The 16,144-nt window shown below is 41.9% G+C and overlaps 1 protein-coding gene across 1 annotated transcript in view; it reads left to right on the plus strand.

The window, feature by feature from the left end:
• Positions 1-16,144, plus strand: part of LOC135083939 (ABC transporter G family member 23) — a 134,493-nt gene that overhangs the window by 116,129 nt on the left and 2,220 nt on the right. Inside the window, exons 8-14 of the mRNA XM_063978704.1 lie at positions 5,260-5,374; positions 10,151-10,335; positions 10,766-10,828; positions 12,041-12,196; positions 13,586-13,817; positions 14,885-15,009; positions 15,560-15,684. Coding sequence (XP_063834774.1) covers positions 5,260-5,374; positions 10,151-10,335; positions 10,766-10,828; positions 12,041-12,196; positions 13,586-13,817; positions 14,885-15,009; positions 15,560-15,684 — 1,001 coding nt within the window. The remainder of the gene's footprint in view (positions 1-5,259; positions 5,375-10,150; positions 10,336-10,765; positions 10,829-12,040; positions 12,197-13,585; positions 13,818-14,884; positions 15,010-15,559; positions 15,685-16,144) is intronic.

Consider the following 16,144-nt stretch of genomic DNA (forward strand, 5'->3'; position numbering starts at 1 on the left):
CTGTCATCATCACCACGCATTACATTGAAGAGGCGCGGCAAGCGCACAGCGTAAGTTCTAGATAACTATAGTTCAACAGTTGCAAGACCCTGGGCTACTAATCCTGGATGAGCCCACCGTTGGTGTGGACCCACTCCTGAGACAGTCCATCTGGATGCACCTGGTCCGCATCACCAGCTCCGGAGACAAGACTGTCATCATCACCACGCATTACATTGAAGAGGCGCGGCAAGCGCACAGCGTAAGTTCTAGACAACTATAGTTTAACAGTTGCATGACCCTAGGCTACTGATTTTGGATGAGCCCACTGTTGGCGTGGATCCACTCCTCCGGTAGTCCATCTGGAAGTACCTGGTCCGCATCACCAGTTCCGGGGACAAAACTGTCATCATCACCACGCATTATATTGAAGAGGCGCGGCAAGCGCACAGCGTAAGTTCTAGACAACTATAGTTTAACAGTTGCATGACCCTAGGCTACTGATTTTGGATGAGCCCACTGTTGGCGTGGATCCACTCCTCCGGTAGTCCATCTGAAAGTACCTGGTCCGCATCACTAGATCGGGAGACAAGATTGTCATCATCACCACGCATTACATTGAAGAGGCGCGGCAAGCGCACAGCGTAAGTTCTAGATAACTATAGTTCAACAGTTGCAAGACCCTGGGCTACTAATCCTGGATGAGCCCACTGTTGGTGTGGATCCACTGCTGAGACAGTCCATCTGGATGCACTTAGTCCGCATCACCGGCTCCTGAGACAAGACCCATTATATTGAAGAGGTGTGGCAAGCGCACAGCGTAAGTTCTAGATTTTAGTTCAGATGATAGTCCAATAGTTGCAAGACCCTGGGCTACTAATCCTGGATGAGCCCACCGTTGGTGTGGATCCACTGCTGAGGCAGTCCATCTGGATGCACCTGATCCGCATCACCAGTTCCGGAGACAAGACTGTCATCATCACCACGCATTATATTGAAGAGGCGCGGCAAGCGCACAGCGTAAGTAGTCCTGACATTTAGTTCAGATGATGGCCTATAGTTGCAAGACCCTGGGCTACTAATCCTGGATGAGCCCACCGTTGGTGTGGATCCACTGCTGAGGCAGTCCATCTGGATGCACCTGATCCGCATCACCAGTTCCGGAGACAAGACTGTCATCATCACCACGCATTACATTGAAGAGGCGCGGCAAGCGCACAGCGTAAGTTCTAGATTTTAGTTCAGATGATAGTCCAATAGTTGCAAGACCTTGGGCTACTAATCCTGGATAAGCCCACTGTTGTTGTGAATCCACTGCTGAGGCAGTCCATCTGGATGCACTTGGTCCTCATCACCAGCTCCAAGACGGATTATATTGAAGAAGTGTGGCAAGCGCACAGCGTAAGTTCTAGATTTTAGTTCAGATGATAGTCCAATAGTTGCAAGACCTTGGGCTACTAATCCTGGATAAGCCCACTGTTGGTGTGGATCCACTGCTGAGGCAGTCCATCTGGATGCACTTGGTCCGCATCACCAGCTCCTGAGACAAGACCCATTATATTGAAGAGGCGCGCCAAGCGCACAGCGTAAGTTCTAGATTTTAGTTCAGATGATAGTCCAATAGTTGCAAGACCCTGGGCTACTAATCCTGGATGAACCCACTCTTGGCGTGGACCCACTGCTGAGGCAGTCCATCTGGATGCACCTGGTCCGCATCATGAGGAGGCGCGGCAAGCGCACAGCGTAAGTTCTAGATAACTAATAATTCAACAGTTGTACAGCGCACAGCGTAAGTAATCCTGGCATTTAGTTCAGATAATAGCCTATAGGTGCAAGACCCTGGGCTACTAATCCTGGATGAGCCCACCGTTGGCGTGGATCCACTGCTGAGGCAGTCCAACTGGATGCACCTGGTCTGTATCACCAGCTCCTGAGACAAGACTGTCATCATCACCACCCATTATATCGAAGAGGCGCGGCAAGCGCACAGCGTAAGTTCTAGATTTTAGTTCAGATGATAGTCCAATAGTTGCAAGACCTTGGGCTACTAACCCTGGATGAGCCCACTGTTGGTGTGGATCCACTGCTGAGGCAGTCCAACTGGATGCACCTGGTCTGTATCACCAGCTCCTGAGACAAAACTGTCATCATCACCACGCATTACATTGAAGAGGCGCGGCAAGCGCACAGCGTAAGTTCTAGATAACTATAGTTCAACCGTTACATGACCCTGGGCTACTAATTCTGGATGGAGCCCACTGTTGGGGTGGATCCAATCCTCCGGCAGTCCATCTGGATGCACTTGGTCCGCGTCACCAGCTCCTGAGACAAGACCCATTATATTGAAGAGGTGTGCCAAGCGCACAGCGTAAGTTCTAGATTTTAGTTCAGATGATAGTCCAATAGTTGCAAGACCCTGGGCTACTAATCCTGGATGAGCCCACCGTTGGTGTGGATCCACTGCTGAGACAGTCCATCTGGATGCACTTGGTCCTCATCACCAGCTCCTGAGACAAGACCCATTATATTGAAGAGGAGCGGCAAGCGCACAGCGTAAGTTCTTGATTTTAGTTCAGATGATAGTCCAATAGTTGCAAGACCCTGGGCTACTAATCCTGGATGAGCCCACTGTTGGTGTGGATCCACTGCTGAGACAGTCCATCTGGATGCACTTGGTCCGCGTCACCAGCTCCTGAGACAAGACCCATTATATTGAAGAGGTGTGGCAAGCGCACAGCGTAAGTAGTTCTGGCATTTACTTCAGATAATAGCCTATAGTTGCAAGACCTTGGGCTACTAATCCTGGATAAACCCATCGTTGGTGTGGATCCACTGCTGAGGCAGTTCATCTGGATGCTCTTGGTCCGCATAACCAGCTCCTGAGACAAGACCCATTATATTGAAGAGGTGTGGCAAGCGCACAGCGTAAGTTCTAGATTTTAGTTCAGATGATAGTCCAATAGTTGCAAGACCCTGGGCTACTAATCCTGGATGAGCCCACTGTTGTTGTGAATCCACTGCTGAGGCAGTCCATCTGGATGCACTTGGTCCTCATCACCAGCTCCAAGACGGATTATATTGAAGAGGCGCGGCAAGCGCATAGCGTAAGTTCTAGATTTTAGTTCAGATGATAGTCCAATAGTTGCAAGACCTTGGGCTATTAATCCTGGATAGCCCACTGTTGGTGTGGATCCACTGCTGAGGCAGTCCATCTGGATGCACCTGATCCGCATCACCAGTTCCGGAGACAAAACTGTCATCATCAGCACGCATTATATTGAAGAGGCGCGGCAAGCGCACAGCGTAAGTTCTAGATTTTAGTTCAGATGATAGTCCAATAGTTGCAAGACCCTGGGCTACTAATCCTGAATAAACCCACCGTTGGTGTGGATCCACTGCTGAGGCAGTTCATCTGGATGCACTTGGTCCTCATCACCAGCTCCAAGACGGATTATATTGAAGAGGCGCGGCAAGCACAGCGTAGGTTCTGGCCTTTTGTTCCGATGACTGACCAGTTTCAGCTCACTCTATTAGTAAATCCACATAATATTTGGCAGATTTTGTGATCTAGGTATGCGAGCAAAGACGTAGGCGGAAAGCTAAGTTTCGATACTTTGCAATATCCCGCCAGAACTAAAAAGACATCCAAAAACGTGTAGTCCAAGTGAATAGCTATTTTAGCATAAAAATACAAAACAAAAGCTGTTTATGAAAAAAGTATTACAAAACTACCTAAGACATATTTATTAAACAGGTGGGACTAGTAAGACAGAAAAAAATTATTTACCTACCAAGCCAATCAGGATTTCCAACTAATGAAGTAAATTACAAAGCAGCTGTAATATTAGTGTGAGTTCGACAAACTTTGAATGAAAGATCGTCGTATTTAAATACAAAGCTAGTGTTAATCAATCTTGCGAGACATCTTCTCAGAACCGGCCTACCTTTATAGCATTCGCTATCAAATTATTAGGTACACGTGACGAATATCGCAATTATGGTCCAAGGGCCAGCAGTCGCGTCTCTAACAGCATCTATAATGACTGGAAAGTGTTTACATATAGTTAAATCAGTAAAGAAGGCCAATTAAAAGTTCTTTGAAAAAATACGAGTAAATTTTTCACCAGTGACCAAGGTTAAAGTAGTTAGTATTTATTTAGGTTGAACTATTATGGCCAAATTGGGTGGGATCTCACCCTGTAAGTGGGATTTGTCTCTAAAAACATTATAGTTAGTTTTAAAGAAACTTTTGTACTTTGAGTTTCTGTATTTTTCAAAAAAACTTTCAAAAGTAGTTAATAAAGAAAATTGTTTTTACCTTACAGAACCATTGCGTAGTATCAATATTTTTTTCAGCAAATGGTATTTCTAACTTATCATTAAGCCAACGACATAGTCAGACTGTACCCATCTTGTCCATTGCTACGTAATACAGTCACAAAACTTAAAGAGACCCTGTCCTCTAGTCTACAAACGTGATTTGAACCATGAGGTGACATGAGACTAACCGCATTCCTCTTCAATGGCGGTGTAGCTCGTTAAAACCATAATGTGACACTAATAAAATGGACCTGCCGTAAGGAAGCAAGTTATTATGTCTATGGTTTAGCAAGACATAGTTTATGTATGATTTTAACACCATAAAGTAAGTCTATACTATTCTGGAAAAGTTTTGCTTTTGCTAGAAATGTGAAAATGGAATTCGTTTTGTTCAAGTTTGTGATTTCACTTAAAAATATAGATAGCATACAAAATGAATAGCTAAGTGATTCCAAATGCTTTAAAACATCTAGTTGTCCTCTAAGTACTGATTCACGAATTTCGCATTAAGTTTCTGAAAAACCACAAAGCATTGTGAACAACATTGAATAACCTTGGATTTGACTAAAATAACATTACAAATACATACAGGAGCTACAGCGGTGAGAGCGAGAGAACTTATCCTAAGTTTAGTAGATATTCGCAGTTTTAATCTGAGTAAATTTATTGCATCTGAAATGAGAGTCAAAGTAACCGACACACTTACATGTTTCTATCACTTCAATGGAGCATGGAGATCGTAGAACTGATGGTTCTTGAAGCAGAAGCGTTCTTGAGCTGTGACCACAGACATAACAACGCAATGGGTAGCGAACTAGGTAGTTGTTTATTGGCGGTCAAGCTGTAGATCCTGGCTACACAGGAGTTGAAGCGGTGGGAACGAGAGGTGGGAATAGTCCCGTATCAGATGAATGATTCTGTACTATTCGCATATTTATAAGTATTCTCTGTCCCTTTCAGATCGGCCTGATGAGAAGCGGTCGCCTTCTGGCCGAGGAGTCGCCGCAGGCTCTCCTCACCAAGTACAGCTGCATATCGCTAGAAGACGTCTTCCTAAAGCTGTCTAGAAAACAAGGTAAGGTATCACACACCTAAATCCAAAGCCAGACAAGTCTGAAAATGTTTTTTTTTTTCAGTGTCGAGTAAAATGGGTTACTTTTAGTTTGAAAAGCTAGTAGTTTTATTGATGAATCAGATGGACTTTCAAATTAATCAATGGTTAGAAAGAGATTTACTATAGGTGCCTGCCTACTAGGCAGGCAGTGCCTAGGTACAGTCGCGGAATGAAAAGGTTCGTCAGTTTTCAAATTGATTCCTTCAACGAATCGCGAGCACATATTACCTTTTGAAACTATGTTACAGAATAATCTCGAGTTAGAGAAAATAATCTTTAACTGTTCGTCAGTAAAGTTCAAAATTATTCAGATCAAAGTCGATTTATCTTGTCAAGAAGATTATTATGATTGATAAACTGATAAACCTTCTTGTTGGTTCAACCTGCCATTGTTATTTCTATATAAAAAAAACTACATTTTGTAACATTGCACTGATGGGATAGAAAAATAAACAAGCAAAACCTTATTCGTTAGCAAACGTCATATTTATTTAAATGTTAGCAGCTCTGTTTCTTGCACTGTTATGTTGGCAGGTTTGACTCTTACAGTAGGTACCTAGTGCATGCGAAAACCGACACTAAGGTGACGAACCTTTTCATTCTGCGACTGTACATTACATTAGTGTTTTCTCTATAACTTATAAAATGAGTTGCTCTCTTTCTTTGTACGCCTAGAAATCAAGCACAGAGACAGGTCAGTAAGTAAAGTAGTTTAACCACTAGATCACCGTAAATTGGCCTCGTACTCGTATAAACGGATAATAATAAACAACGCTTGCAAAATTCAGTCGTAAACCCGACGCGGGCAGACCGGTCGACGTTTCGCAAGATGTTAAAACGCGTATCACGTAAGAGGTTAAGATAGCTGCCGAGTTGACACGGACGTTTCAAGTTTTTTTGCATTTTATATCTTAGCCTATTTTAAATTTTACGTATTCTAAGGCGTGCAGTCCCATTCGACAGTGCCTAGCTATTATTAGTTTTAGCACATAATAAATTACTAGTACCTAACTAAACTACCTATACTTGGTTTTAGTTACAAAAAAGATTTTTTATCGCTGAAAATCAACACCAAATTTTGAATTTCAATCACAACCTAGTTAGATACAGAGATCTAAAGTAATTCCACTGTCCACCGTGTCTCTCTAAACACTCGACATTGGCAAAACCAGTGTGCTGTAAATTCGCACCATTGAAGCCATTAGACAGAATAATAATAATAATTGACGTGAATAACAATAGAACTACGAGTATTGTCATCTATACCTACCTACTACTTATTAGAATTTTTTCAACTTAGCATGGCCAGAGTTCAAATGTTCTTGTTAAACATCAATTGTGGTTCTTATTGTACCTATAGATAATTTTCATGTAAAATAAACGGTCTTATGTTAAAACGAACGAATTATTACAGAACAGAATACTTTGATCATGCGCAGAAGATCACTCCTAACTTACATAACCACAAAGGTGTCACGAAAAATTATCGCGGAGTTATTCCTCGTATAAACATAGTATCATTTGTTTGCCGACGGAAACTGATTTCCCTTAGATGCTAGACTGTTTTAATAAGCGGGCAACAATGAAACCAGTCTTTCGCAAGGAACCCCATCCGTCATCCTTGGCCACAACATCCTATGTTTACTATGTTCTTCGATGCATTTCGATCGTCACGACGAGTTAATTCAATTTTCTTTAACTCTGTTTACAAACAATAGACTAAGAGCTAGTGAACGCCAGAAGTAGAATTACAGTCTAAGGAATACCGTAATAACTTAAAAAAAAAAACCGACTTCAAATGCGTGAACACAAATAATAACTAAGTATTCAAAAAAAAAAAAATCGTTCAAATTGGTTCATAATCGGCGGAGATATTGCGTATAAAAAAGTTCATCTCCAATTTTCCACCCTTGGGGGTGAAATATTTTCTTCAAATTCGCATGAAACCACCCTTTTGATAATACCTGTTCAACAAAAAAATTATCGTTCAAATTGGTTTATAATCGGCGGAGATATTGCGTATAAAAAAGTTCATCCCCAATTTTCCACCCTTGGGGGTTGTTTTTTTTATTATTAAAAAGATTTGTTCAAATCGGTTCATAATTGGCGGAGTTATCGCCATCAAAAAAACCATACGGGTCGAATTGAGAACCTCCTCCTTTTTTTAAGTCGGTTGAAAAGGCGCGTTATATCATTAAAGCTGATTTTTGTATTAATTTTGAAATAAATAGAAGTTGTTTCTTCACCAGCCAGATATAGATTTGACCGTCCCAACCCCTTGCCAGAAAATCTTTTTAAGATAGCTGCCAAAGCCACGGTGACCCAAACTTCATGATGCACCAACGTTCTTACCTATGTTGGGAACATACGCTGCAAAACTTTCAGCTTTTATTCAAATTCAATCTCAGCCATAGGACGTCCACTGCTGATCATAGGCTTCCCCCAATACTTTCCATGTTGCCCGGTTGGTAGCGGCCTGCGTTCAGCGCCTTCCTGCTACCTTTATGATGTCGTCGGTCCACCTTTTACCCACGTCTCACGCTGCGTTTTCCGGTACGCGGCCTCCACTCCAGAACCTTGCTGCCCCATCGGCCGTCAGTTCTGCGTACTATGTGCCCTGCCCATTGTCACTTCAGCTTGCTAATCCGTCGGGCTATGTCAGCGACTTTAGTCTTTAGTTCATTTACTCGTTGGTTCAGCTTTTATAAAATAACGTAAATCTGGCGTTCACTAGCTCTTAGTCTAAATAGTATTATTTACGACCTTATTGCATCAGAATAAAGGAGACTATGTTGCTAATATTGTAACATTCTGCTGACCTTGCTTTGTTTGTTTAAGATCATCATCTGAGTCGGTGGACAGTGGTGCCGACGTGTGCAAACAACTAGATTGTTGCTAAGACCAAAATAGGAAAATCTAAGAATACTTAGTTAAACAATTTGAAACCTTTGTTCAGTAGAACCATATTAAAAACAGCTCAAAATTCATACATGGTTGGTTACAGCCTTGCCAATATTTTCATTTCATTTGAATAGATCTTATTTGGCATTATCCGAAATAGCCTAATAGCTGGCTTGGCCTTGAGACAACCTACCCGAAAAGGCATATCTCTACAATAATGGTTTTTCTATCTGTCATCTTTCTTTAGCTGTCATCCGCTTACACCTCAAAAATGTCGATCATTAGCCTTTAAACTCCTCCTATTTCCTTCTGATTAAGATCGTTTTTGGTCCAATGACAGTTTATTCCTGTGGGGATGACTTAGCCATTGGGTTGTATTTTTATGGCAATCAAACTGTAACTGTAGAGATAGGAGTTGCCCGAGGGAAAATCTTGACCTTCATTGGTTGGATTTTTTTCAAGCTGTAGATCCTGGCTACCACAAGAGTTGTATGAATGAGAGAAACAGAGTGTGAATGCGAGGTAGGAATAGTCCCGTACACAGCGGTTGCAATGCAGACATTTCAATTCCAGTTTTGACGAAAATATCAAGTATTCTAAGATTCCAAAATCATTAAAGCCACAATAATTTTAGTGGAAAATATGACTGATCTTAGCAGTAAGAAGAATAATCATTTGGAAATTACAAAGTGAGCTCTAAATGACCTTTAATAAACAATTAGAATCTTCATAATGAGACAGATTGCATTTTTATTGTTCAGTTTTATTGTAGTACGCAATTAGCGCTGATTTAAAGCAATCAGCATCTGCTATAAATGTACAAAGAAAATCGATTTTAACTAAGAAAAATGATTGAACAAGCGATACTTGACACGCATATTTTTTTCAACAAGTGTTGTCTACCCACTGACTTTATTATACAGATTTTAACTGTACTTACTTTTTTAGATTTTACCTATATTATTTTATAATCTCTACTTTCTGTAGCATGTTAACTTTCCCCGGTACAAACTTGACCTTCACTGGTTGGGTTTTTATTGGCCACACAGGAGTTACAGGGGTGGGAACGAGAGGTGGGAGCAGTTCCGTTTCTGTAGCGTGTTAATAAGCCACTAAAATAAGATTTCCGAAGCTGAAATTGCTGAAAATAACTTAGTTTTCAAAGCTATGTTCTTGGTGGCTGATAAGGTTAAAAATGAAACCTTTATCGTACAAGCTTTTCTCTTTTTAATGATGCTCAAGTTTAGTAATTAACTATGTCGTTAGATTGTTTACTTTTCCTTTCCATACGAGTATAATGAAACTAGAATCCAGAGTAAATACTTGGTGAGCACGGAGCGTGTCGTGTCCGTGATGCATATCGTATTTCCAGTACTCGTACTTTCAGCCTCATAATTTGCGGTGAGACAGGTGTTTTAGGGTCAAATGATTAGGTAGGTATAAGTACCTCCTTTTTTTGCTGATTGACCGATGAAACAAGTTTGAAATTTTAGTGCACAAACGACGCATCTAAACTTATTGATAACATCGATAACAAATCTTAAAGGTAATCATCACTTTGCTTAATCAATAGTAATACCCCTCTATACCTATAGAGCTGGTGAACGCCAGACCTACGTCATTTTATAAAATCTGAAAGTTTGTCAGCGTATGCTCCCGATATAGGATAGAATGTCGGTGCATCATGAAGTTTGGGTCATCGTGGCTTTGGCAGCTATCCTAAAAAAAACTGTTCGGCAAGGAGTTGGAACTGTCAAAACTATGTGGCTGATGTGGAAACAACTTCTTATCATTGCCCAATAAGTTTAACAATAGCTATTATCTCCTTGTTCCCAGGTCAAACCAACCCAGTAGTGGAACTGAACGTATCCGGCGGAGCCCTAGGGCTGAACAAGCTGTCCAAGCGGGAAGAGGCGCCGTACGCGGCCGAGGACGCACAGGTGGTCGGGTTAAACTTCCAAGCCATCAACCAGAGCAAAGAGGTGCTGATCGTGGAGAATGGCGTCGGTTCTAATGGCGACGTAAGTTGACACGACTTTGGAATTAAACCCAGGCGGATTAAATATAACATATTTAGTCCACAGTAGGTTTCTTGAAATAAATCAATTTTAATTTAATTATAAACTGTTTTTTGCATTTTAAAGCACCGCCAAACCATTTTTTTATCAGCAGTCAGAAAAATTCGCCTCATACTTACCTACTAATAACAAAAATGCATTCAATACTAAATTAATAAACAAATGTAGATATAGTAGTGGTCTGAGAGTACAGCCTTGCATAACGCCATCGTTCCACAAATGTAAGAAATGTCTAAGTTTTGTGTACTTTCAGCCTTGAAAAGTTTAAACTGTACATTAAAACTTTGAAGAAAAAACACTAAACATAAAGCGAGCTCCATTATTTAAATTGACATTTCATCATTCTCATTTGCCTTTAATTGTTTTATTCCAGCTCCCTGGGAAAGTTACGGAGGCTGTTACCAACGAATGCAAGGACTGTACCGACTGCTTCAATGTAAGTTTTTTACCATGATTTTCACCAAATTGATATTAGATTACTTTTATAACGGAGAGAGACGAAAAAAAGGGTTATTTAATAACAAGTAAGCTTGTGACCACGACTGTAGTAACAGCCGAAATGTCATCAGTGAAGTACTAGTAAATGACTACCTACTTTTTTTTATTCACAATCTCACCTGATGGAAAATGATGATCAGTACGAGTTCTCCACCAAAGAAAGTATATGCAATCGCCGAAACACAACTATTTTAACATTGTTGTAATGGCAACAGACATAGATGAAATGGTGGCTATCTCGGTTTACTAAGCAACATTACCAGTTAAACATAAAAATCTTTTGCTCTCGACTTTACGTTGATGTCATCAAATTTTGTTACAAACTCACTGACTAACACCTTTATTCATAAACAATGTTTGTTAAGTGTAGCAGCAACGCTATGCGAAGCCGAACGCACAGCGTTGAATAGAGCTCAGTAGTTGGTTCGTGTGTGTCACTCCGCCACTCAAGTATTGTCTATGAATAGGGACCCTGGGCGTTCACGCGCACTGTGAGACCTCATAGTAATGTTTGTGAATACGGGTGTAAGTAACATGGCGCTTACATTATGAAAGTCAAAGTCAAAATTTCTTTATTTGTTTAGACTAATAAATAGTTCTTACAAATCGTCATTTTGCTCTTAAGGAGCCTCTACATGTCTCATAATCTTTTTACCCTACCAGCGCTTCGAGACCAACATTTGGCAAGTGCTGAGAAGAAGCGCCGCAACAAACTCAGTCACCACTGTCTGCCGGTTAATATAAATAAATAGAAATAGCAGTAGTAGGTACATTCGATTCAGGAGCAGTTCACTGAATTTACCATGCATTATTGTATAGTGTATCTTATAATGGGTATACAAAATTGCGTGGTATATTAAACAAGGTAGTGACGTGCTAATATCTAGACTTACAGATTACATACTTAAATACTAGTAGAAATGTCTCGCATACCTAAATTGGAATTATTATTAAAGACACGCATTTTTAGTTATATGTTTTCTTGCATGGAGTAAAATACTCTGTATTCCAGCTCTCTCCAAAAATGGTCACCGCAGAATAACAGCGTCATGTTCTGGGTTTTATTTACCACTCCAGAGCATGACACATGCTGAGCGGTGGCCAATTTTGGTTCTAACTTGTACTTGCACTTACAATAAAATTTCCCTAGCTGACGTCCCGCGGCAAGATCAAGGCGCTCATCCAGAAGAATTTCCTGCGAATGTGGCGCAACATCGGCGTCATGCTGTTCATCTTCGTGCTACCCGTCATGCAGGTCATCCTGTTCTGCCTGGCCATCGGCCGCGACCCCACCGACCTCAAGCTGGTAAGTTACAAAATCAAAATTATCTTTATTTGTGTTCGTTCGTTTCAGCCGAAATACGTCCACTCCTGGACAAAGGCCTCCCCTAAGGATTTCCACAATGAACGGTCCTGCGCCGCTCGCATCCAGGCGCCTCCCGCGCTTTATTTGTGTAGACTAATTAAATTATTACTTACAAATCGTCAAATGCTCTTAAGGAGCCTATACATGTCTCATTCTTTTTTTGCCCTACCAGCAAACACCATCTTCTTCTGTTCTTATAGCATTTACTTCTTCTTCGTCGCTACACTCTTTGCAGAGGTCTTGGTCATCATCATCATCATTTTAGCCATAGGACGTCCACTGCTGAACATAGGCCTCCCCCAATGCTTTCCATGTTGCCCGGTTGGTAGCGGCCTGCGTCCAGCGCCTTCCTGCTACCTTTATGATGTCGTGGATTGCTTAGTTAGGGTATCAAGTAGTCATAATCCGGCACTGGCCAAATGACGTCGACTGCTGGACAAAGGCCTCTCCCAAGGATTTCCACGAAGACCGATCCTGCGCCGCTCGCATCCAGGCACCTCCCGCGCTTTATTTGTGTAGACTAATTAAATTAGTACTTACAAATCGTCAAATGCTCTTAAGGAGCCTATACATGTCTCATTCTTTTTTTGTCCTACCAGCAAACACATCTTCTTCTGTTCTTATAGCATTTACTTCTTCTTCGTCGCTACACTCTTGGCAGAGTGGTCTTGGTCATCATCATCATCATTTTAGCCATAGGACGTCCACTGCTGAACATAGGCCTCCTCCAATGCTTTCCATGTTGCCCGGTTGGTAGCGGCCTGCGTCCAGCGCCTTCCTGCTACCTTTATGATGTCGTGGATTGCTTAGTTAGGGTATCAAGTAGTCATAATCCGGCACTCGTCAAATGACGTCGACTGCTGGACAAAGGCCTCCTTCAAGGATTTCCATAACGATCGGTCCTGCACTGCCCGCATCAAGGTGCTTCCCGAAATCTTCACCAGATCGATTCATCATCATCAACAGCCCTTTACAGTCCACTGCTGGATTATGAGCCTCCTCCACTATAGTGGAGGGTTTTGCCATAATCTCCACGCTTGGCAGGCGGGTTGGAGATCGCAGTTTAAAAGATTGATGTTTTTCAGAGAGCGCTGCTGCCCATTCTCTGTTTGATGTGTAGTCCCTAACCAGATCGATTGCATCTGGTAAATTAGAATCGTGCCCATGCAGTGGAGGCTTTTAAAATGACCAGATGACTTGGACGTGGTTGATTCGTCCAAGCCAGATGATGTTGGATGACTTTTTTCCATCTTGCCATTGAAAAAAATCATAAAGGTTTTTGCAAAGCGCTTTTAAAGTATTAATTTTTTCACGCCATCCTTCTTCTAGGCTATCGTGAACGACGACGTGCGAGTAATCGACGGCGACTGCCCCTTCAATTCAACGTGCTCTATGAAGAACCTCTCGTGCCGCTATTTAGCACAACTCACGGAACACACGCGGCAGATCTACTACCCTACCAAAGACGCAGCCTTGGACGCCGTGAAGGAAGGGGACGCGTGGGGAGTGCTGTACTTCAATGAGAACTATACGGACTCGCTTGTGGCCAGACTTGCTCTAGGTAAGTGTTGAAAACCCTACAATTTTGTGACGTCGTCAAACTTGGTCTACTACCCCTTAGTAGGCAGGTCTACTACCCCTTAGTAGGCAGATCTACTACTCCTTAGTAGGCGGATCTACTACCCTACCAAAGACGCAGCCTTGGACGCCGTGAAGGAAGGGGACGCGTGGGGAGTGTTGTACTTCAATGAGAACTATACAGACTCGCTTGTGGCCAGACTTGCTCTAGGTAAGTGTTGAAAACCTACAGTTTTGTGACGTCAAACTTGGTCTACTACCCCTTAGTAGGCAGGTCTACTACTCCTTAGTAGGCGGATCTACTACCCTACCAAAGACGCAGCCTTGGACGCCGTGAAGGAAGGGGACGCGTGGGGAGTGCTGTACTTCAATGAGAACTATACGGACTCGCTCGTGGCCAGACTTGCTCTAGGTAAGTGATGAAGGAGGCCCTTATACTAGGTAGTACCCCTTATACTACCCCTTTGTAGGTAGATCTTTTACCCTTCTTAAAGAGGCAGCCTTGGCCACGGTCTCCTTAGTGGCCAGACTTTCTCTAGTTAAGTGACAAAAGAACCTATTTGTAATCTTGTGACGGCATACAAGGCAGGTCTATGGAGATAAGATGTTTGAAATTAACTGAAGCTAACACTATTCAAAATTCAGACATAGGTACGATTTCTTAATCCATCAAACCCTAAGCGGTCGCATGAAAATGCAGTAACAATTAAATTGATTTCTATTATCCTTGATTCGCGGGTACTTGAAGGAAGACCTTTTGAGCCCACGTTTAAGTTTTCTCGTTGTCTAATCCAGGATTTACCTTCGTTCGTTTCACCCAAATGATGTTCACTGCTGGATAAAGGCCTCCCCCAAGGATTTCCACAAATAGTGCGCCGCCCGGATCCAGGCACCTCCCGCGACCTTTACCAGATCGTCGGTCCACCTAGTGGGAGGCCTGCCCACACTACGTCTTCCGGCTCATGGTCGCCACTCGAGAACTTTTCTGCACCAGCGTCCTACCTAGGACTTATAGTTGAATTTTTTTAACAAATCTTAATTTGCCGACAGCCGACACCGCCGACAACGAGACGATATCGTCGTCGGAGATCCAGGTGTGGCTCGACATGTCCAACCAGCAGATCGGGCTCATGCTCAACCGGGACATACAGTTCTCCTACCGGGACTTTGCTAAGGTAACTACCAAATCAACTTTCAATTAATTTAAATGTTCATGATGAATGTTTTATTGCTATTCCACACGTTATAAAAGATCTTCAAAAATGGACTGTGGTATGGACCCAGAAAAAAATTATGGACTATGTTACTCCTATTAGTTTCTTTTTTTAACCACAACGGGGACGATTCCGGAATTCTAACAACAAAAGAATTGGCTATCATATCTCCAGTTGCCAAAACACAACAATACTGCTAAATGTCTGTTTTACCCCATTTTCCATAAATGTATGTATCTACTTTAGGTCAAGCTACTTTTTTTGAAGATGGCAAATAAGTTTCAGGTAGTAACGAGGCTTTTATTTTCATAAAAAATAATAATATAATACGTCCCTTTCTATCATCTTTCCATACATATAGTCCTCCAGGATACTGCATCACAAAACCAACCCACCAAACCCCAAGCGGTCATGTAAAAACTAAGCGCGTAAAAATAGATTTTTATTGTGTCTCGATTCCCGGGGCTTGAAGGGTTACGTAATCAATTAATCACATAATGTGTGTTTCCAGGGCTTGCTCGAGACGTGCAACTACAACCCGAAGCTGGGAGACATCCCCATCGACTTCATGGACCCCATCTATGGAAATAAGGACCCCTCTTTCACTGACTTCGTCGCCCCTGGTGTTATTCTGACGTGAGTACATTTCAGTACACAAGTAAATTCCTAATTTATTATTATGATCGTCAATTGTTATTCCTATGTAAAACTAACTCTCCTTATTTTCTTAATGACGATGAGCTTGTGTGACCGCGGTGTGACGTGTGAAATGTCTAGTGGAATTATGGAAGAATGTGATTTTTTATACTTTGATGTGATTCGATATTTAATTGTACGGATCGGACCGTTATCTTCTATGGGCTGATACCAAGATTAAAAAAAATATTTTAAATCATTGCATAAAGTATCAGTCCGACAACTACCTACATTATTTTTGAAGTCTACAGTGCGAAGAGCCCTATTCAAATAACTAGTTCTTGAGCAATTTGCACCTCAGCTCAAGTACTCATAGTGCGAAAACGCCTAAAGACCCCACTTTGTATATGTCACCGTAAAATTGTGAATTCCGTCAGATTATAATCTGACGTAGTTAAAT

This window comes from Ostrinia nubilalis, chromosome 24, assembly GCF_963855985.1.
Source record: "Ostrinia nubilalis chromosome 24, ilOstNubi1.1, whole genome shotgun sequence".
Classification (NCBI taxonomy): Eukaryota; Metazoa; Arthropoda; class Insecta; order Lepidoptera; family Crambidae; genus Ostrinia; species Ostrinia nubilalis.